General features: G+C 40.1%; 1 protein-coding gene across 1 annotated transcript in view; it reads left to right on the top strand.

Moving 5' to 3' along the window:
• Pgm5 (phosphoglucomutase 5) overlaps positions 1–23,108 on the top strand; it is a 172,950-nt gene that overhangs the window by 20,668 nt on the left and 129,174 nt on the right. The window contains exons 2-4 of the mRNA XM_036193917.1: positions 4,971–5,133; positions 15,467–15,613; positions 20,142–20,267. Coding sequence (XP_036049810.1) covers positions 4,971–5,133; positions 15,467–15,613; positions 20,142–20,267 — 436 coding nt within the window. The remainder of the gene's footprint in view (positions 1–4,970; positions 5,134–15,466; positions 15,614–20,141; positions 20,268–23,108) is intronic.

Raw genomic sequence — 23,108 nt, 5'->3', positions numbered from 1 at the left:
AATAACACAATTTCATTCTTCATTATGTTAACCTCCAGGTTGACCCCATACTTGATTAATTGTTTCCTTTGCTGTGAAGTTTTTACTTCCATACAACCCATTTGTCAGTTCTTGAGATTGTTTCCTGAATTATTGGAGTCCTCTGCCTGAAGTCCTTCCCTTGCCTTGTTCTTGGCATGTTTTCTCTATGCTTTCCTTTAACAGCTTTGGAGTTTGAGGTCTCACATTAATGCTGTGATCCATTTTGAGTGGATTTCTGTATAGGGTGAGAGGTAGGGATCTAGTTTCTTGTTTCTGCACACATTGATATCCAGTGATATTCCCCAGCACTATTTATTGAAACTTTTGTCAAAACTCAGGCGCTGTAGCTGTGTGGAGGTGTATGTCTGGGTCTCGCATTTGCTCTATTGAGCACATGGCTTTTTTTGTACCAGTGTTTTTTCTGTGACTGTGGTTCTGTAGTGTAACTGAAGTTAGGTGTGGCGATACCTCCAACATTGTTCTTTTTCTCAGGCTGTTCACGGTTCTCTGTGCTTCTCAGGAATTTTAGGATTGTTTTTCTATTTCTGTGAAGAATGTCATTGGAACTTCAGTGGGGATTGCACGGAATAGCTTTTAATAACAGCCACCGTCAATTATCAATGCAACTTCATTTTATCTTCCAGTGTCTTCCTCAAGTTATTTCTTCAGTGTTTTAAAATTTTCATCATAGCAATCTTTTTTTCCTTAGTTAGGTTTATTCCTATTCTTTTAACTGAGGTTTTTGAAGCTCTTGTGTTGGACTGAATTACTGATTTCTTTCTCAGCACGCATGTTCCTGAGATTTGAAAAAAAAAAAAAGCTGCTGGTTTTTTTGTGTCCTGCAGCTTTGCTGAAATTGTCTACCAGTCCTGAGAGTTTTTCTGTGGCATCTTTAACATTTCTCATGTACAGAATTACGTCATCTACAAATAGGGATTAGCATCACTTACTTCTTTTCTCTCATACATTCTCTTCTCTCATGTTATTGCACTGGTGAAGACTTTGAGGACTGTATTGAGTAAGAGGGGAGAAAGTGGACACCTTTGGATCAGTTAGACTTTATAGAAGACAATATCAGCCCTTACCACACGTTTAGAATAATACGGAGTGAATGTCACATACATCCTTCCCTATGCTGAGGTATGTTCCTTCTTTTTTTAGTTTCTTCAGGACTTCATCATGAAAGGGTGTTGGACTCTGTCCAAGGCCTTTTCTGCATCTGTTGAGATGATCATATGATTTCCATCCTTGAGTCTGTTGATGTAATTTAAATGCATTCTATTTATTGATTTGCATGCTTCAAAACCTTCTTGCATCCTGGAATGACTCCAACTCAGTTGTGGTGAATAATGTGTAGTTGAATTCAGTTTGTAAGTATTTTACCAAGAATTTTTACATGTGTATTCATCAGGGAGGTTGGCTTGTAATGTTCTATTTTTTTGTGTGTATGTATGTAATTAATTGGTTTGGTAATAGAGTGAATCTGACTTTGGAAAATGGGAAACAGTGTTCCTTCCTTTTTGCTTTATGAACTAGTTTGAGGAACACTTGTATTAATTCTTTAAAGGTCTCAGTGACTAAGCCTGGGCTTTCAGAGTTGACAGACATTTGGTTATTGCTTCAATCTCATTTTTTTTTTTTTTTTGCTACAGATCTAGTTAAGTTGTTTATATCCTCTTGTTTTAATTTGGGTAGATCATGTATGTCTGGAAATGTATCAGGCTCTTTTAGATCTTCCAATTTACTATAATATGTTGCAAACATAATCTCAAATGATCTGGATTTTGTTGGTGTTTTCTATAATGTCTCTCTTAACATCAATAATTTTATTAATTTGGCTTTTTCTTTGTTTCTGTCTCTGTTGGTCTGTCTATGTGTCTCTCTCAGTTTATCTAGGAGTTTGGCAATCACATTTATCTCATCAGAGAACCAAATCTTTCTTTCATTGATTCTTTGTATATTCTGTTAATCGTTTATTTTTTACTGTTATCTTACAATTTCTTTTCATCTACTGATTTTATCTTGTTTTTGTTTTTCTAGGACTTTGGAGTTCATTAAGTTACTTGTCTGTTATTTTGCTGATCATTTTACTGATTTTTTAAAAAAGTAGATATTTATAGCTATCAACTTTCTTCTTAAAAGATCTTTTATCATATACCATAGATTCTGGTATGTTGTGTTCTTTTGGTTTTAGGAATTAAAAAAAAAATCTCCTCATAATTTCCTTGTTGACCTATTCATCATTCAGCACCTTGTTGTTGGATCCCCATGGGTTTATACATTCTATGATCTCTTACTTTTGAGACCTAGTATATTTCATTTTTTTTTTTTTTCGGAGCTGAGGATCGAACCCAGGGCCTTGCACTTGCTAGGCAAGCACTCTACCACTGAGCTAAACCCTCAGCGAGACCTAGTATATTTCATTGTGATCAGGTAGAGGAAATTACTTCAGATTTCTTGTATTTGTTAAGATTTTCTTTGTGTCCTAAAATATGGTCTTCTCTGAAGAAGTTTCCATGGCTTGCTGAGAGGAATGTGTATTCTGCTATATTTGGGTGGAATCATCTATAGATGTCATTAAGTTCTTTTGACCTCTGTTACTTAACTCTGACTTTTTTGGAGGCCTAGGTGACCTGTCAATTGGGGAGAGTGACATATTAACGTCACTCAGCATAATTGTATTTAGGTCAGTTTGTGCTATTACATCAAGTATTATTTGTCTTTGCGTCATAAAATTGGGCATGTCAATATTTTGTCCATATCATTTTTATAATGGTAATTTTTTCTTGATTGATGGTCCCATTCATCATTGTGCAGTAAATACAAGTTTGCTGTTTTTGCAGTGTTTAGTATGTTCCTGGGCCTTGTTCACTTACTGCTTTACTCTGGTTTATTCTCTCCTAGGGCCTCCTGGATATGTTTCTCTGTCTCTTTAGTGTGTAAGATTCTTTCACGTGTCCTGTGCTCCCCTGAATTCCTAGAGTGAGCACCAGGAATGGACCTTTGCCTGTAGAACTGCTCAGCTCTTGACTCAGTGAGGGTCTTTTAATTTTCATTTTAAAGTTGATTAGTATATATTAATAATCCATTATGTATTTAATTACATCCATACATATAATATATTTTTGATTATACACACCCCTATTACCCCCATCATGACTTCTCACCACTGCTCTGGTCCAGTGTGGGGAAGAGAAGATTTCCCAACACCATCCCATCCTCCGCCAGTGCAGCTGCCTTGGGTGTGGCTTTTGTCGCCCTTCCTCAATGCTCTGAAATGCTCTGTTGCTGAAAACACAGCGTGAGCTTTATGAGACTCTCTTCTTCTCCTAAACTACGATTCAAACGCTGCTGTACCCTCACTGGCCCTGGGAGGAGCAGAGCACACACAGTTGGGGCTGAGCCCTCGAGAGTGCACTCTGGACTTTTTCACCTGTTCTGCTTTCCAAAGTTTTTTTTCTTTCTTTGCTCCTTAGATTAGTCATTTTCTTCTTTCACCCTTCTGTTAGCTGATGTCTAAGTATCTCTGCCCCTCTGCCCCCACGGGGACAGTCTAGGAGTCAGTGTCTCCTGGTTTCATTTCTGTTACTGTGATAAAATAACCCAACAAAAGCAATGGACCACTCCAGGCTACGGTCCTTCATTGTGAGGAAGTCAAGCCAGAAACTTCAAACAAGTAGTCATACCACACCCACAGTCAAGAACAGAGAGAAATGAATGCATACATGCTTGCTTGCTTCTGCTCACTTTGGTTTCTCCACTCTTACACAGTTCAGGATCTTGCCTAGGGAATGATGCTGCCCACAGTGGGCAGAGCCGTCCCATATCAGTTCATTAAGACAGTCCCCCACAGGCATGCCCACAGGTCAATTCAATGATGATAATATCCTATTGAGACTTTCTAGGTGCTTCTAGATTGTGTCAAGTTGACAAAGGTAACCATCACAGCATCATGGGTATCATCTGCCATCTTCCCCTCTCCCAATGTATTTTTCATACAGAACTTGTTCATTAATTTTAATATTACCCACTTCGCAGATATTTACTACACACTTGCTGACTGGCAGGTTTGTTCTAGGTTATTTAGAAACAGTAAAATAAATAGTTTTTGAGGGTTATACACAGTGGGTAAATAAATAATATGGAAAGTATTCAGTGATAATATATAATACAGGAAATGTTATCAGGATAAACAGAAAACAATTCAAGGTAGGGATTGTTGAGTACTGCCTTTCATAGGGCTGTCATGGCTTCTATCTCTCACATTGGAGTAGAAACCCAAAGCATGGCATCAAGAGTGGGATGTGACTGGCCACATTGAATGTGTGACCAGGAGGCAGAGAGCTATGTATTATTCTGCCCTGTTGGCTTTCTTCTTTTTAATCTGGTTTGAGACCATGACCTATAGAATGGTACAGACATTTAAGGCAGGTCTTCCTCCCTCAGCTCACCTAATCTAGATCATCCTTCAAGACATGCCTGGAGATTTGTTTCCATGGTGATTCTAAATCCCATCAATGTGGCAATCAAGGTTAAAGTACCACACAGAAGAAGCAAGGGAAGTAGGAAACAGTCTCGTTCTTCTTCCTTGTCATTTCTAACACCTTCATCACTATAGTTTCTAGGTCAGAACCAATAAGAATTAATGTGGGCTCAGCAAACCTGTTGGTAATCAAAAGTAGATATTTCAAACAATCAGAGTCCAGTTCTCCTTAAGAACTTATCAATTACTGGTGGAAAACTAGATATGAGCAGCCCGAATGGGCTTGGAGACTTTGGGTAGGGCAGACAGTGCTGGAATTCCTTTTATTCAGCTTTCCTAAAATAAAACCTGCTCAGTTTCTTTGGATAGGAGATGGGGTACCTCTTAGCAGAGCCTGGGGTGCTTTCCTGCTAGAATGCCTTCAGTTCTGTGAAGCTTGCATTTTTTTTTTTCCTGGATGGTTTAGATTGGACGGCTGATTATTGGGCAGAATGGCATCTTGTCGACACCTGCAGTCTCCTGCATTATTAGGAAGATCAAGGCAGCTGGTGGAATCATCCTCACGGCCAGCCACTGTCCTGGAGGACCAGGGGGAGAGTTTGGAGTGAAGTTTAATGTTGCTAATGGAGGTATGTGGTTCCAAATATGCCTTATCTGATTTCATTCCTCATGCATTATTGTACTCTATGATGGTAAGCAGGCAAAGTGGAGGAATCAGCTCAGAAAAATTGGTGAGGGGCCCAAGGTGATTTGATCCCAAGGAAGTAACATATGGTCCCTCAGATGCTCAGAGCTGGTCTATTGATCTCCTGTATGCTTCAGCCAAGTGAAAGACTAGATAGTTGATACTGAACCCATACAGAAGGAGTCTGGATTTTAAAGTTAGAATGTACACTGGAGGCCATTTCAAATCTCTCTATCATTTTGTGAAAAAACAAACTGAAGCTCCAGGAGACTGAGTTACTCTGGAAGTAACTTCCAAATGTGACCTTCCAAAAGTAACTTAGACACAGATAAATGTAGCCTAGGTCTCGATCTCAGTGTAGAATTTCTCTCGCTACATATATAGTTATTTACTTTGTTCTTAAATTTATAGAAATGTACAGTCTGGAGTCCTAGTGAGCAGTGAGATGAATTTCTTTAAAAAAACAGAATGTACAGAAAAGTAGGGAGATAATAAATATACTCCAGGTATCCATTACTGTGTTTTCCCCATTTTGCTAATCGTCTTAACCCCTGGGGTATTTCAAGGCACAATGCAACACGAAGACATTCCATACCTAGATACTTTGTGTTCACTTTCAAAGAAAGACACATTCCCACACAACTAGAGTGTCACACCGCTGGGCTACTTGCTTTTCTTGTTATGATGAACCCCTTGATGTGAAGCAACTTGAGGGAGGGTGGGCTTGTTTTGGCTCACAGTTTGAGGGGACACAGTCCACCATGGGAAGGGAAGGTGTGCAGGGGAGAGAAAAAGTGGGGGGAAGGGAGGAAAAGCTGGTGCCTAGCTGAATTCAATCTCCATTTTTATGCAGTGTGAGGCTTCAGCCCACAGAATGGTACCACCCACACTCCTTTAAAAGTCTTCCCTCCTCAACTAAACCTCTGTAGAAACAACCTCAAGAGATGTGTCTCCTAGGTCAAGCTGACAATAGTGATTTATCATCACACAGATCTAACGAACATAACACTAATCCTCTAACACCATTTGAAACTTAATCTCTGGTCACCTTTCTTCCCAGTGATTGTCAAAGTGTTATTTACAACAATTTCATTAAGAAAAAAAGATGCATCTCAGAACTGTACATTTGTTTGCTAAGACCCTTCAGTCTCCTTTAATCTAGAATATCAAATATGTTTGCTTATGAGGCTTAATTTTAATAAAAGCCAGTTATTATTGTGAATTATTCCTGGCCCTAGGCAAAACAGTACAACAGAACATTGTGAAGAAGACTTTATTATTGTTCTTTCCATGTAGCCATTTTGCACATTATTTAAAAAATAAACCATTCATAAACAATTCATGTTGAATGTTACACACACACACACACACACACACACACACACACACACACACACTAATTACAAGGAAAAGCTAGAGCATGTCTACACCTGAAGAAGTAATCAAAGCTTAATAGACAGGAAATCACCAAGCCACAAAAGTAGACCCAAAAAGTGGAAGACAGTCACAGAGGGCCTAGCAAACAACAGAGGACAGGCAGCTAAGTGGCAGGGGTGAGTAATTATAAGTAATGTCCCAGAATGTAAATGGATTGATATCTTCAATTAAAATATGTAGAGTGGCTGAATGGGTACAGACAGATAAGAGCCATCTTCTTGTTGCCTGTAATTGACTCTTTGAAGCTTCATGAGCACACATAAGTGGAATGGGAAGGGGCAGGAGAAGATATTTCTGAAAGATAGACACCAGAGGAGATCAGGGCTGGCACACTTAGGTAAAATGGAACTCCAGTCAAATAAATATTACAAAGTCAAAAGAAGGTCGCTGGTAATGATAAAGGGATCAGTTCACTCAGAGCCATAGAGTTATACATCTATGTGCTCAGTGCTGAGGCTCCTGAATCTGTAAAGCAAATCTTAATGGATAGGAAGGAGGAAATGGGCATCAGGAGAACAACAGCAGAGAACTTCAATATCCAATTTTCAACTATGGGTAGATCAACAAGACAGAAAGTTTTCAAGAAAATCTGGGATTTGAACTGCATTTTGTACCAAATGGACTTCGCAGGCACAGATAGAATTTGTTCTCTCACAGCAGCAGGGTATATGTCCTTCCCCAGGACATGTGGAGCATTCTTTAGGGAGAACACGTTAGAGAATTCAATAACAAATTCACCTTATACATGGCGACTATGAAATAGCAAGAGATGAATGTTTGAGAAGACACGGAGAAAGAGAAGTCTAGCACAGTCGACTAGAACATAGACTGGTGTAACCACTAAGGAAAACGGTATGGAGGAAAACGGAAATTCCTATGAGCAAGCCATGCCTCTTCTGCCTCGAAACACCGCGATGTTGGGTCACTATATTGTGAAGAAATCTGCACTCACATTTTCTTTGTAGCATTGTCCACAATAGCTAATATATAGAAACAACTCGGGTATCTGTTAATAGATGAATGGATGAAGAATGTGATACTCACATGATGGGATATTATTTAGCCTTAGAAAAAGGATGTCATTTGTCACAACATGTATGGACCTAGAGGACATTCTGCTAAGTGAAGTGTGAGTTTACTTACAGGTGGAATCAATGATCATCAGCTATATAGAGATGGAGACTAAAATGGCACTTGCCATTGTTGGTTGCCAAGGGGAGGAAAATGGGGAATAGAAATCAGAGGACACAACAAGCAGACATGTTGGATGAACAACTCCAGGGATACAATGTACAGGATGAATGTTATGGATGATTGAGTTGCAGTATATTCATGACTTTGTTCAGTTTTACCTTACTTGCTTTGCTACAAAAAAACTACTTGTGTTATGATAAATAAGTTAATTTGTTCTATCGTAGTAACCATTTTATTCAGTATGTGTGTGTACACAGAGGTCGGAGGTCAACTTTCAGTGTATTTCTTCGTGTGTGTGTGTGTGTGTGTGTGTGTGTGTGTGTGTGTGTGTACATGTAGAGGGCAGAGGTCAACTTTTAGAGTCATTCTTTTTTAAAAGACAGGTTGTCTGCTAGTGCTGGGATTACAAATTCATGCCACAACATCCCCTCCCTCCTTCCCTTCCTTCCCTTCCTCCCTCCAACCCTCCCTCCCTCCTTTTCTTTCTTCCTTCCTCTTTTTTTTCCTCTGAGGTCCTCATGCTTAGAAGGTGAGCCCTTTACCAGCTGAGCTATCTACCCAGACCTTACTTTATTTCTCTATATATTCCACAAAATCATGTTGCAAACCTCAAATACATAATGAAATTTATTTAAAAACAAAGCAAAAACTTAAATTACCTAAGTTCCCCATCTCTTCCCCTCCCCCATTATGACACAGCGCCTCACTATGTATAGACCAGGTTGACCTCTGCCTTAAGATGCTGAGATTAAACATGTGTGTTACCACATCCATCAAATGCCCTGTCACTGAAAGCCAGCTTAGAGCTGTGCTGTCTTACTCAAAAAGCTCCCCCAAAGCCTACATCGAGTTCAGCAGCAACTTTGGAAGAGTTCAGATGAAATACAAAGTTTCTGAGATTTTTGTACATTGGTAATACCAGAAATCAGAATTTTTTATTTTGTAGAGAAATAGGATATATAAGCTGTCAAGTGAATAATGAACTTCAAATAGGCATTCTAAATCAGCATCTAATTTCATGTCTTAAAAATATATTTACATTGATTTGTTTATTTTGTGTATGTGTGTATATATGTGTGTGTGTATATGTGTATTTGTGGTGTGTGTGTTTGTGTATTTGTGGTGTGTGTGTGTGTGTGTGTGTGTGTGTGTGTAGGGGGCAGCATGTTTGGAAGTCAGAGAACAATGTGTGGAAGTCAGTCCTTTCCTTCCATCATGTGGGCTCCAGGAATCAAACTCAGATTGTCTGGCTTGGCAGCAAGTACTTTACCTGCTGAGCCATCTCGCCAACCCTGCTTCATATCTTATCAGTGCCTCAGTTGTCTTTGTGATGTTCTGTGAGGCATGAGGGGAGAAAATATGATTTGTGTAATAGTCTAATTCTGTTGCCATTACAGAACACCCAAGACTGAGTGTTATATAAAGAGAGGAGTTTCATTTAACTCACAGATTTGAAGGCTAAAAGTTTAGATCAGTTAGCCCCATATGTTTAAAATCTGGTGGGGACATTTCTGGCTGTATCACAAGGTGATGGGTGATATCATTGTGGACGTATATATAAGATGAAGAGAACTGTTGTTTGTCTTTTGGCTCATTTTTCTTTTGGGTGGCCCACCACCCAGCTCCCAAATAAATCATACATGGAGGCTTATTCTTAATTATAAATGTCCAGCCTCAGCTTGGCTTGTTTCTTGCCAGCTTTCTTAAATTATCCTGTCTACCTTCTGCTTCTGGGCTTTTTCCTTTTTTTACTTCTGTATACCTTTCACTCTTACTCCATGGTTTGCTGTGTAGCTGGGTGGCTGGCCCCTGATGTCCTCCTCCTTCTCTGGCTCTTCTCTTCCTCCTCCCAGAGTTCTCCTTCTGTTTATCCTTTCTGCCTGCCAGCCCTGCCTGTTTCTCTCTCCTGACTCACTACTGACCGTTCAGTTCTTTTTAGACCATCAGGTGTTTTAGACAAGCACAGTAACACAGCTTCACGGAGTTAAACAAATGCAACATAAAAAAAAAGTAACACACCTTAAAATAATATTCTACAACAGAGAACAGTCACATGATGAGACAGGAAGCCAAAAGGTCTCAGGGGCCAGAATTATTCTTTTAATAACAACAGTCCTCTCTGAGGAACTCACCAGGATCCCATAAGAACTACATTAATCTCATCTGAGGATGGTGCTTCCATCGGCTTAACTAACCACTTTTCTCTAGGCCAAAGGTCCTGCCACATCAGCACCAACACAGAGGGGACCAATGTGAACCATTGGTGGGACATTAGCTATAGCCAAGCCAAAGCAATTTATATACTCACTCTGTAGATGAAAATGCAGGGGGTTGTGCTTTACTGAGAGGGTTTGGGATGACCCTACCACTGAGCCTTTACTACATTGAAAATCCTTCGATCATTCTAACTAACTCCTAACTTCTAACATGCTTGCATGTCTTGGTTGCATTTGTGAAATGAACATTTTTAATGGCGTGGGGGAGATTCAGCTTCATCCTCAGAGTGTATTCTCTTCTGACTGTGCATTAAACTGATGCACCTTGTGGCTAGAACTTGTCTCTAGACTTAGTAGGCTCAGGGAAGTGGGGGAATATTTGGAATCAAGTTGCCTTGTAAGTATGTTTTGAGGACAATAAAAACGCTGATGTTCAGTCCTCACTCTAGGCTGGTAACCTGCTCAGCCTCCTCTGGAACATTATCTGTTGAATTCTTATAGCTAAGTGGCCAAATAACAGAGGCGTGAGAGGAGATGAGCTTGACTGTGTCACGTGATTAGTCTGCTGTGGAGCGAATTTTCTGCCTAGAGTCCTGGAAGTGGGAAGACTTCTGAAGAAGGCAGACGTGGCTGTGGAGGAAGCTTTGTAGGGTGCAGAATGGAAATGGTAGGGAATAGTTTCCCTTGTATGTTTGTTTATTTATTTAAGGCATGATGACAAGTTTCTTGCTAAGACAGTGGGGGTAGAAATAGAGAGGGAACTTGAGACAAATGAAATTACTTTGTGGAAGGTATTCTGGGTAAATTGTGGAGTGATCTTGAGAAATTGTGAAGGTCAAAGTAAGCACTTTTGTTCTTTGGGAACCCAGATTACAACTTCATGATGTCTCCCATCAGCGCATGGGAGTCTGGGCGTGTCGGCAGTGAGAGCAGGTGTTGCTGATGCTCTGAGATTGGGAAATGGCAGTGTGAGAGAGGCAGGGCATCACAAGCATAGGGTGGTGTGAGGGGTTCGCAAGCTGACATAGACTGTGGCATTTTTGAGATGCTGCCTTGGTTAAGACATGCTATCCTGCCCCTGGAAAGAAGGCTGACTTCTCTTTCCTAGGTCTAGGGCTTGATTCTCAGAACCCATATGGCAGCTAAGAATGGTCTGAGCTGTACCCTAGTTCCAAGGGGATCTGATGCCCTCTTCTGGCCTCTGTGGGCACTGCACTTAGGTGGTGCATAGATATACATGAAGGTAAAATATCCATACACATAAAACTTAAAAAAAAAAAAAATCTTAAAACAAACTGTGGTGATAGTGTGTTCCCCAAAATATTGTGCACCTTAAATAAACTTATCTGGGGTCAGAGAACAGAACAGCCACTAGATACACACCTTTAATCCTAGGATTCCGAAGGCAGAGATCCATCTAGATCTCTGTGAGTTTAAAGCCCCACTGGAAACAGCAAGGCATGGTGACTCACGCCTTTAATCCCAGGAAGTGATAGCAGAAAGTGGAAAGGTATATAAGGCGTGAGGACCAGGAACTAGGATGGTTAAGCTTTTATGCTTTGAGCAGCACAGTTCAGCTGAGATTAATTTTGGATGAAGACACAGAGGTTTCCAGTCTGAGGAAACGAAATCAGCTGAGGAACTGGCAAGGTGAGGTAGCTATGGCTTGTTCTGTTTCTCTGATTATTCAGCGTTCACCCCAATACCTGGACCCAGGTTTGATTTTATTAATAAGAACTTTTAAGATTCGTGCTGTAACAAACAAACAAACAAACAAACAAACAAAGACATACCATGCTTTCTGACTTCGGCTTCTCCACTTGAAGAGGGTGATAATACTTTATTTGTCTCTTTGAGTATAAAGCTCCATGTAACATATCTAATGTGTTATATATGAGTTTTCATATACATGGGCTCACATGAGGACCCCAGAGTCCTGTCTGTGATAAGAAACCAATACAGATAAAATTAGGCTGATATTCTGGGATTAATCAGGTGATGGAAGGTGCGAAGTAAGAGTACAGGGTGGGCTTAGATCGGGCAGATGGACGATGAGGACTTTGTGAACTGTAGGAGCTTGAGTGTAACATTTTCAAAAGATTTAAAAGAGCAGTGATGGTGGTGACAGTGGTGACAGAGGTGACAGCGATGATAAATAAACCATGGGTGAGTCATGGGGGAGGAGCGTTTGTAAACAGTAGATGGTTTTAGCTAGTCTGTGAAGTAAGGGGTTTTATGGTTTTTTTTTTTTGTTTGTTTGTTTTTTCCAGTCAGGGGTTCTCTGTGTAGCTTTGGAGCCTTTCCTGGAACTCTGTAGCCCAGGCTGGTCTCAGACTCATAGAGATCCACCTGGCTCTGCCTCCTGAGTGCTGGGATTAAAGGCGTGCGCCACCAACGCCCGGCTGTAGAATATTATTTGAAGGTGTGTTACTTTTGTTTATGTTGCATTTGTTTGAGGGTATCAGCATGGGTGGCATTATGTAACCTGATAGAGCTTGTTTTAGTTTAAGAAATCAGTGTGCTTTGGTGTTAGACTTCAGACTTTATAAAAGTGATAGACACTGTAATGATTGTCTAAATTATTCTGTTATTAATTAAAACTCGGGAGTCAGATAGTAGGGTATGAACCTGGTAGATCCAAAAAGAGATGGAGAAAAGCCCAGCAGACCCTCCTCTCTGCTTTCTCAAGATCCAAAAAGGTCCACGAAACTCCTAAGTCACACCTCCTTCCTTCCTGTGTCCCTTTCTCCCCATCTGAATCCCCCAAACAACTCTATGGTTTATTCTGGTTAGCTGAGTGTGGACTCGGTCCTCTGAATCAAAGTTCAGTTTATTGGCAGTTTCAGGGGACAGAGTGAACAAATCTCCCATAATACATAGCCAAATAATGTAGTATGGCACCTGGATGTGTGCGTGTGTGTGTGTGTGTGTGTGTGTGTGTGTGTGTGTGTGTGTGTGTAAAACTCTCTTTTAATCTGGCAAACCACAAGCACAAAACAAGATTCATTTTTTTAAGTTTTGTGAAGGGCAAAAAATGGTAAGGAAGGGCTAGGAAGATGGTTCAATGGTTAAGGACATCTTGCATTGCCCTTCTACAGGACCCAAGTTTGATTCCCAGCACCCACACCACATGATTCATAATTGCCTGTAACTCCAGCTCCAGTGTTTCTAATCCCCCTGGCCTCTGTGGACATCTGCACTCATGTGCTTATACACACACACACACACACACACACACACACACACACACACACAATTAAAACAAACAATAAAAATAAATAATTTAAAAACTGTAGATGTAACCATCTTGTTAAATAAGAAACACAGCCAATTGCAGAGTTAAAAGCCACAAGGTCAGAGCAAGAGCTGAAAACCTTATCCTTCACTGCTTCTGCTGTCTTTCCTCTCCACAAGAGACCTACTTCTGTGTGTCCTGTCTTTTATATAGACTTTCTGTTCTGCTTTCTCATTGGTTGTAAACCCAGCCACATGACCTCCTCATCACTGCCTGTCTGTACAGACCTCCAGGTCTTCTATGGTTGGTATTGAGATTAAAGGCATGTGTTGCCATGCTGGCTGTGTCCTTGAACACATAGAGATCCTCCTAGCTCTGCCTCCCAAGTATTGGGATTGAAGGCATGCACCACCACCACCACCACCACCACCACCACCACGACCCAGCTTTTGCTGTGGCTTGCTCTGACCCCAAGGCAACTTTATTAATATACAAATAAAATCACATTTTACAAATATAGTGTCACCATAAAAAATATTTTAAAATGTCAAGGAGTAAAGGGAAAAGGCTCTATACATTTCTCTCTCTCTCTCTCTGTGTGTGTGTGTGTGTGTGTGTACATAGTTACATATGTATGTACGTGTAGTTATGTACATGCATGAAGGCCAGAGATGGACATTAGGTGTCTTCTTCTGTCACTGTCCATCTTTTCTTTTGAGACAAGGTCTCCATCTCTCTCATTGGCTAGACTAGCTGGCCAGTGAACTGCTAGAATTCTGTTTTCCTGCCCATGTCGTCCAGCACCAGGGTTATAGGCATGAATTGCCATGCCTGGCGTTTTACATTATGTGAGTGCTGAGGATCCAAGCGCAGGGCCTCATGGTTGTATGGCAAAGCATATTACTGACTGATCCATCACCCATGCCCTTCTGTGTGTTTGAGGTGTTCACTCATCCCATGTAAGATAGCTGTTGATGTAACCAATCAGGCTGTCTTCTGCCCTTCCTGCTGGAGTGGGGCTATTGCCATTCCTTCTTATAAACATTGCTTCTTATTCTAAGAAGGTAGCTTTGTTCAATAACAAATGTGTTATGAAACATACATATAAATGTAAAATTTTTCTAATAGTTGTAATAAAAATGTAAAAAGAGAGTGTCTAGGTAATATAATTTATTTAGCATACTATATTCAAATATTTCAATATATAAATATAAAGTGTTAATATAACCTGTTACATGGTTGTTTGTACCATGTACATTAAATTTGTACTATGTACATTAAAATTTTGGTATGCATTTTATAATTGTAGCAATTTATAATTTTGGGTACTCAGTAGCTAACTATGGTGGATGGTCATTGTATTGGCTAGTGCAGCTCTATGGGGTGGGGAATGAGACAACTCTAGAAACAATTTCTGTTCAGGAGGAAGTTAAAATATAGTCAGCCACTGTGATTCTCACTCAGAACTATCCAGCTGTCTTTTATAGTTAAGGCCATGAAGTATATGTCTACCTGTCTCCAAGACCAAACAAAAACCCACCAAAGCCTTGTGTGAGGATCCATGTGTTTAAAAAGAGGAGGAAACCAAGTACTGATTTCATACTCAACTCATTGAAAATCTCTTTTTCCATCACTGTTGCCAGTTTGACCTTCTGAGGAAATGTATCAAGCATTTTTAGTTATCCGTCATTTTAAAACTTAGTTGTGCCAGAGAGTGTAAACTGGAAAAAGTGATTTACCTGGAAAAGCCCACATATCAATGACACAATAGTGAGAAGAAGGGGGACTCAATTTCTCGTGCACTTGGGGAACTGCGGTTTAAATCTGGAAGCCCTCACTTCTGTCCAATGCATATCCTGTCTGTGTGTCATATCCCCAATAAAGCTCATTGCATAACCGGGTCTCCCCAGCAGGTGTAAAACTATTTTTAGAGTATATGTATCATTGCTTAGAAGTAGATTCAACAAACATGTGGGTTGTCAGTCTACACAGAGCAGGCAGGGCTGATCAAATATCCTCTACAATGAGTGACTCCAAGCTGGGAATGCCTGGTCTGTGGGACTGTGCATCTTGGTTCATTGTGTAGAGACCAGATGAATCCTCCTCTCCAGTACAGGAGGTCAGTCCTGTTTCTCTGATTGACATTCAGAGAACATTGGCTTTAAAATAAACACATATTGGCTGTCACATTTTAGGTCCTGCACCAGATGCTGTCTCAGACAAAATCTACCAGATCAGCAAAACAATTGAGGAATACGCCATATGTCCTGATCTTCGAATTGACCTATCTCGACTAGGAAGACAAGAATTTGACCTGGAGAACAAGTTCAAACCATTCAGAGGTAATGGATTATGAAGAAGTGTCCCATGAGTGGGACAGCTTTCCAAGAGGGGTGCATATGGTGGAGTCTAGGCATGCATGAGGCTGCAGCAGTCCTTGGTGGTGATCAGTAGTTTCTGTAGGGAAGGGTTCTCCTGGGAAATACTCAATTGGTCATTTGAGGAGTGGCTCTGGATGAATGGTTAGGAAGTATACGCCATGCAGAAAGATGCTGAAGAAATCTCTGTATTTAGATCTTGACATTTTCAAAAGCCACTACCCAAACTATCGTTTTCTATGTAGGAAGAGGTTTGCGGTTGACTCCACCATAGCATGCATGGAATAAACTGTGGGTCGCCAAAACTTGTCTTTGAATAATTTCTAAGCAATTAAGGTGAAGATGTGGGAAAATGTAAGAGAGCTAAAAAGCCAATGGGTTGTTAAACTTCTTGTGGGAGGGAAGAGTTTCTTGGCCAGGCCTGAGCTATGCAGTTCTGCTTAATTCACCAAGCACTGTGTTCAGAGATTTTACAAAGGAATTTGGTAATTACTGAGTGTATTTAGGCAAGTGGTTCAAGAATTAAACAGCCAAGCCTGGCACGGTGGTACCCAATGTATTCACACAGAGAGAGACCTTGTCTCAATAAAGAAAGAAAGAAAGAAAGAGCGAGAGAGCGAGAGAGCGAGAGAGCGAGAGAGAGAGAGAGAAGAGAAGGAAGGAAGGAAGGAAGGAAGGAAGGAAGGAAGGAAGGAAGAAAGAAAGAAAGAAAGAAAGAAAGAAAGAAAGAAAAGCAACCAGAATAAGTTTGAATTTGACAAGTATTATCTTACATGGTTAAGTAAATAAACTTTGGAAGAACTAAGAACACAATTTCTTGTTTTACCAATTTCTTATGACTACTCTAGCAATGTTCATGCCATGAATATTCACCTTACCATTTTACACAACTAAAATTGTATAGATGGCATAGAGGAAACAATAGAATTACCTTATTTTATTCTTCTAGTGCCTCTACAAGCTTGGGCACAGTTTGTGTCTTAATCGTGTCCTGATTTTACAAGTAATTCAACTAGACCAAAAAGATGAACTATCATGGGAATGTGATTTTTAAAACTATAATATTTTAATTCTTTAAGAATTTCATAATAATACAATGCACTTTGATCATATTCATTCCCCACTCTTCCTCATAAGTTCTTCTAGATTCACCCTCCCAACCTGGGCACATGATTTTTAAAGTCAGAGAAAGCTTAAAATAGACTGTATTAAAATAGACAGCCAGGCGGTGGTGGCGCACGCCTTTAATCCCAGCATTCGGGACTCAGGAGGCAGAGCCAGGAGGATCTCTGTGAGTTCGAGGCCATCCTGGGCTACCAAGTGAGTTCCAGGAAAAAGGCGCAAAGCTATACAGAGAAACCCTGTCTCTAAAAACCAAAAAAAAAAAAAAAAAAAAAAAAAAAATAGATAGTAGATGGGCTACTGATACTAGGTCCTTCTTGAAAAGTTTTGAGTTGATCATTTGCTCAGGTAGTGAGAATCTACTGAAAGCCACTAGACACAACAGTGCCCACTTGAAAATAAAATACAGTATCATTTATTTATTCTTCAGTATTTTCATACACGTAAACAATGGATCTCGATCATATCACCTCTGACCACTCTCATACACTCCACTCTCTACCCCATCATACCTGCCCTCTTCTCATCTTTATGTTCTCTTCTGTTTTGATTTTGTTTTGTTGGTCTTGTTTGTTTTTGACCCACTGAGTCTAATTGGTGCTTCCCCATTGGAACACTGGTGGATCTTCTTTGTTTGATCTTGTGTGGGTACCCATAGTTGCAATGAGTTCCTAAGCACCATGACCATGCTACATATAGAAGACAGTATTTAACAATGCTCTTCCCATCCTCTAGATCTTCTCTATGTCCCCTCTTCTGTGGTGTTCTCTGTACCTTGAGAGGGGAGAGCATTGATAAAGATGTCCTACTTAGGGCTGAGCACTCAATAATCACCTGTCAGCACTTGGACCAGTTATGAGTTCTATATTAGCATTGACTATTTTCCATGGCAGAAGAAGCTACTGGGGCCAACATTGAAAGCAACACTAATCTGTGGGTATAAATATAAACATAAATAGAAATATTTATTTGGCAGTTTGGTAACATTTCAATTTAGCAAGGTAACAGTAGTAGATTTCCCCCTAGAGCCTATGATCTCCTGGATTATGGGCTTTTGACCAGATTTATAGTAGCAGATATTAATATCCTCCTGCAGAGCAGGCCTCAAATCAAATGCAAAAGCAGTTGGTTACCCCTATAACCTTCATGCCACTATTGCACCAGTGAAAAGTGTCTACTTGTTTTTTCAAGACAGGGTTTCTCTGTGTAACAGTCTTGGCCATCCTGGCACTCACTCTGTAGACCAGGCTGGCCTTGAACTCACAGAGATTCCCCTGCTTCTGCCTCCTGAGTGCTGGGATTAAAGGTGTGTACCACTACTGCCTGGTGAAAAGTGTCTATTGTTATTGATCTAGTTAGAGGTGCACACATGCAAGAATGTACTCATGTGGATTATCTAGGCAACTGCAATTGTGTTGCAGCTAACAAAGTAATTCAAATATGTCCGACTGTATATGATTAGAAAGACTGGGACTATCAGAGGGATGAGAACCATCAGGCATTACCATCAGGAAGAAGTCATATTATTTTAATTGTTTTGGGCATATTTATGATTTTATAGCTTCTGGGAGACTTGAGTCTTTGGGGGAACTCATTACTGTAGCCACATTGTTCCTTGGGTGACTTCCCTAAAGTGCTGGTGATAGTCTGGATGTAGGTGGAGGTTTTTCTGGTCCCTCAAAATAATTTGGAGATAATCCTTTGAAGTAATTTATGTGCTATATTGTTTTAAGTAATGAGCAATGCTTGAATTAGTTGAAAGCAAATAGTCCGTGGTGTCTCATCTTAAAGTGCTGAGAGCATATATTAGACAATGGGAGTGTTCAATTTTCCTGAATGCCTTGCTTCCTTGAACTGTCCCTTGTGAACATAAAATATTTTTAGGCAAATGATTCAAGAGTTGAAGAACCAGAATGAAATTTCCAAAATTATCTTATGTTAGAGAGTAAGTAAAATGTCTAAAGCATTTGAGGCATAAAATCAAGCATTTTCAGATGTATAGTTCACAGATAGTGGTTTTTAATTATTTTCTGAATTAATATTCTCATTTCAGTGGATGATTAAATACAGGCTGTGCTCCTTAAAAAGTAATTAAATTTGAGTGGATACTTATATGCCAATTTAAATGTAAGTTAAATATTTGGAGACATGTATTTGACCAGATGAAGGGTAATAATTTATATCACATATTAAATATTGGACCTGGATGTACTGAAAAAAAAATATTGATTTATAATATCTTTAATGTAGGCCTAAGTATTTCAGCTCCAAAGTAGTAGGACATTGAAAAGTAATAGATGTATAACTTTAAAAATTTAATTATAGGGGGCTGGAAAAATGGCTTATTAGTTACAAGCACTTACTCCTCTTCCAGAGTGCCAAGTTTGGTTTCCAGCACCCAGGCAGCTCATAACTACCCACAACTCCAGCTTCAGGGGATCCAATACATATGGCATCTGCAGGCATGTGCACTCATGTGCATATACCCAAATGAATGTGCATACACACATAAACACACACACACATACACACACATACACACACAAAATTAAAGAGATAAGTAGATGTAATTACAAATTTAAAAAATACTTTTTTTCCTAGAAAAAATTTTAGGTTCCCCAAACTCAAGCATTTACTTCTCCTAGGAAAAATACCTTCTGAGCACTAATTATATGCTGCTAGATGTTTGGAAATGATGCCATATTCTGCGTTCTGGTTTTCATGAGTTAAAGAGGAAGGTTTGCTTGGGATTCTCAGTGACACACTGGAGAGCTCTTGTGTTTACTGAGGAGCTGCAGATGTTTGGCATTCCCCTGGAAATTAGGTAGTAGGTTGAGTGTGAAAGAGGGTATATGTCAAATCAGAATCCAGCTCCACATCACCAGTCCCGTGCTTGGATCCAGTGTGTATAATAGCATTTGGAAAGTAAGGGCCACAGCTGAGGTCACTCCTTTCTGTGTTTCCCACCAGCTGAGTCATTCTTTGGCTCTCCCACAGGAGAGACCACTGCATATGTGGGATGCTTGTTAGTGTGTGTGCAGCTGGGGGAGGGAGGTGTTGGGAAGGTGTGGGCAGAGATGACAGAGCATTTTTATCCTGAATTCTGCTAGTGGCTAATTTTCCCTTGCAAAAAGAGTATAGAGGATTATTTGTACCACTGCTCATCTGAAGAGTTTGTTGAATTTTGGTTGTACTGTGATTTAAGTTTTTGTTTGCAAATGGACCCTTCCTTGCCCATGTAGCATGCAGGTTAAATGGGATTTTGATCAGAATTTTGCATCATTAGGGTAATAATTTTTTTGTACCTCTAAAGATGATTTCCAGGTATGCTCATTGATATTCCTCCCTCTCTCTGTTTTCCCATTGTCAGTGGAGATTGTGGACCCCGTCGACATCTATCTCAACCTTCTTCGGACCATCTTTGACTTTAATGCCATCAAGAGTTTGCTCACTGGGCCTAGCCAGCTGAAGATCCGAGTTGATGCCATGCATGGAGGTGCGCTTGTGTCTTTCTAAAAGCAGTGGCTGAGAACTCTTAAAGACCTCTACATTTTCAGATCTATGGAATGTCCTAGAAAATTTCAGGACTCCAGTTACTTTCTTTTGATGTAAATGAAAACAAAAATTGAACAAGTAAATTTGGGACTGTACCATGTGAGTGTGAGGCAGATCAAGACTACCTATTTATTGACTTAAAAAAAAATCATGCTACATTCTGTAATTTAAACAGCTGAATTAAATTATCATGGAAAACATGGATGCCCAATTCTTTTCTGCAGTCAATGTCCTACTTTCCAGTGTCAACCTTCTTCTAGTGATTTTTAAAAAAATATTTATTTGCCTTGTTATGAATATCACAAACACACAACTCTTCATTAACTTTTCATTTTTGAGGACTATGGACTTCTTGCTGGACTTTGTAGTCAACTCTGCCCTCTCTCCGCAGCCCCTGGCAGCCATTTATCTTTCTTCTGCTTTCATTGTTTTGCCTTTTCTAGAAAGTCATATAAGTGGAAGAATAAACTCAGCAGTCTTTTGCTTCACATTTCATTCAGCCAACTGTTTTTCTTTTTTAAATAATGTTCAGGGTACGTGTGTCCCTTTTTGTTCTTTATTACTTTTGAGTAGTATTCTACTGTACTGATGTACCACAGTTTATCTATTTGCTAGTTGATAAAAATTAGCCTTCCCCACCCCTGGTGTTTAGCTACTACAATTGGAGGTGTTATGAATATTCACAAACAAGTTTTTATGGAAATGTATGTTGCCATTTGTTTTGGGTAAATTTCTAGAAGCAGGATTGTGGAGTCTGATGGTAAATATCTGATGAGCTCTATAAGAACTCAGCTGTTGGGCTACAGAGTGGGTTGAGATCACTGACTGTTCTTCGAGAAGAGCAGTTCAATTCCCAGAGCCCACATGGCAGCTCACAACTGTCTGTAACTTCAGTTCTAGGAGACCCAACACCCTCACATAGACATACATGTAGATAAAACACCAATGCATATAAAATAAATTATTTAAAAAAGAACTCAGCTGTTGTCCAAAGTAGCCATTCCCTTTACATACACACCTGCAATACTGAGGGCTTTGGCATGTGCATTCCCACCAGCATTTGGTAGCATCTTCAGCCATCTTGCTCCATCTTGTTCATCTCTCTTAAAGCAGTCTCCCTGTGTGAATAGGTTCCTCTTTGCTGTTTGTTTCAGTCATGTTTAGAGTGTACCTCAAGATTTTGGTGACCCCTGTATTATTGTTTTTGGTGTTCTACTCTTTTTGGGGTGCAAGCCACCCAGCTCCCAAATAAATCACATATAGAGGTTTATTCTTAATTATGAATAACTGGCCTTAGCTTGGCTTATTTCTTGCCTGCTTTTCTTAAATTATCCCATCTACCTATTGCCTCTGGGATTTTCCTGTTCCTCTTACTTCTGTAAATCTTACTCTTACTCCATGGCTTGCTGTGTAGCTGGGTGGCTGGCCCCTGGTGTCCTCCTCCTTCTCTGGCTGCTAGATCTCTGTCTCCCAGATTTCTCCTTCTTTATAGTCTCTCTGCCTGCCAGCCCCATCTATCCTTTCTCCTGCCTTGGTATTGGCCATTTAGTTCTTTATTAGACCATCAGGTGTTTTAGTCAGGCACAGTAACACAGCTTCACAGAGTTAAACAAATGCAACATAAACAAAAGTAACACACCTTCAAATAATATTCTACTGCACCCTTGGCTGCCTGGCATGTTGACTATCTGTTGGGACCTCTGAGCACACTCAAGTCTCACCTTCCTGGGGCTTTCCTCTGAGGGTATGTGGTTGGGATGCTTTGTTCCTTCTTCCTGGGCTGATGCTATTCTCCAGGAAAAGCTCTTCCAAGTTCTTGGCTCTGTGTTTGCAGCTCATTGCTTGGCTTGTACTCTATGTCCATCCTTGAATCTGACACTTGGGTTGATGACTGGGGGTCAGAGTGGTCAGATGTAGGTCACTTCCCTCCCTGAGGGGACAGTGTGATTTAGCCATACCCTAGTTGTTTGAGTGATTTGGAGAAAGATGTGGTTTCCCAAAAGAAACCTGATCCTTTCTCTAGAGGAAGGGACAAGGGGATTGGGTTGCAAGAGATATTCATGATGTGAGAACTGTATCATGTTGGGAGAAAACAAAAGAAAGTGATCTCAGGCACATTTCAGCGGACAGGAGTGAGTGCATGGTGGCCCTCTCCTTCTTTGCTTTAATGGCTTCCACTTGTGTGGTCCCCACTACCACCCTTCTCAAACTTTTAGTCTTCCTTCAAGTCCTACTCAAAACCCTGCTTTCTCTGGGAAGTCTCACCTATGGGTATCGTTTTTCACAAGTCATGGAGTCCCACTAGGTATCTCCCCTTTGTCTCACCTCTCCACTCATCTGAAGATTTGACTTGTCTCACTGCTAGATAAGAGCCCAGGAATGTAGAGTCATGCACCTCACCCTCGTAATCTGATCCTTTCAGTTCTTAACATAGGGGTTCCACATTAGGTCTCTCGGTCCACCTAGTAGCTATTATTGCATAGCATTCATTGTTTTACAAGAGGTGCTTTGTTTTATATGAAGCTTCTGGCATTTGGATGCTTAACTTGGCAATGTTACAACAATTATGCAAGGAGAATTACCAGTGCCCTTTAATGCTTTTGATATACTCAGTTGAAGTACTTAATACATGAAAAACAGAAGGTAATAAATCATTATTATAGAGTTAATTTCCTAAAGGCAGTGTTTTAGGAAACCACAAGGAAAAAAAAATTCATCTCACTGGATTATTGACATCTTTTATCTGTTTAATGGAGTCCCTGACACATGGTAGATGCTCAAT

Source organism: Onychomys torridus, chromosome 1 (assembly GCF_903995425.1).
Source record: "Onychomys torridus chromosome 1, mOncTor1.1, whole genome shotgun sequence".
Classification (NCBI taxonomy): Eukaryota; Metazoa; Chordata; class Mammalia; order Rodentia; family Cricetidae; genus Onychomys; species Onychomys torridus.
Note: the sequence above shows the minus strand (reverse complement) of the source record. Positions and strands in the feature narration are given on the sequence as shown.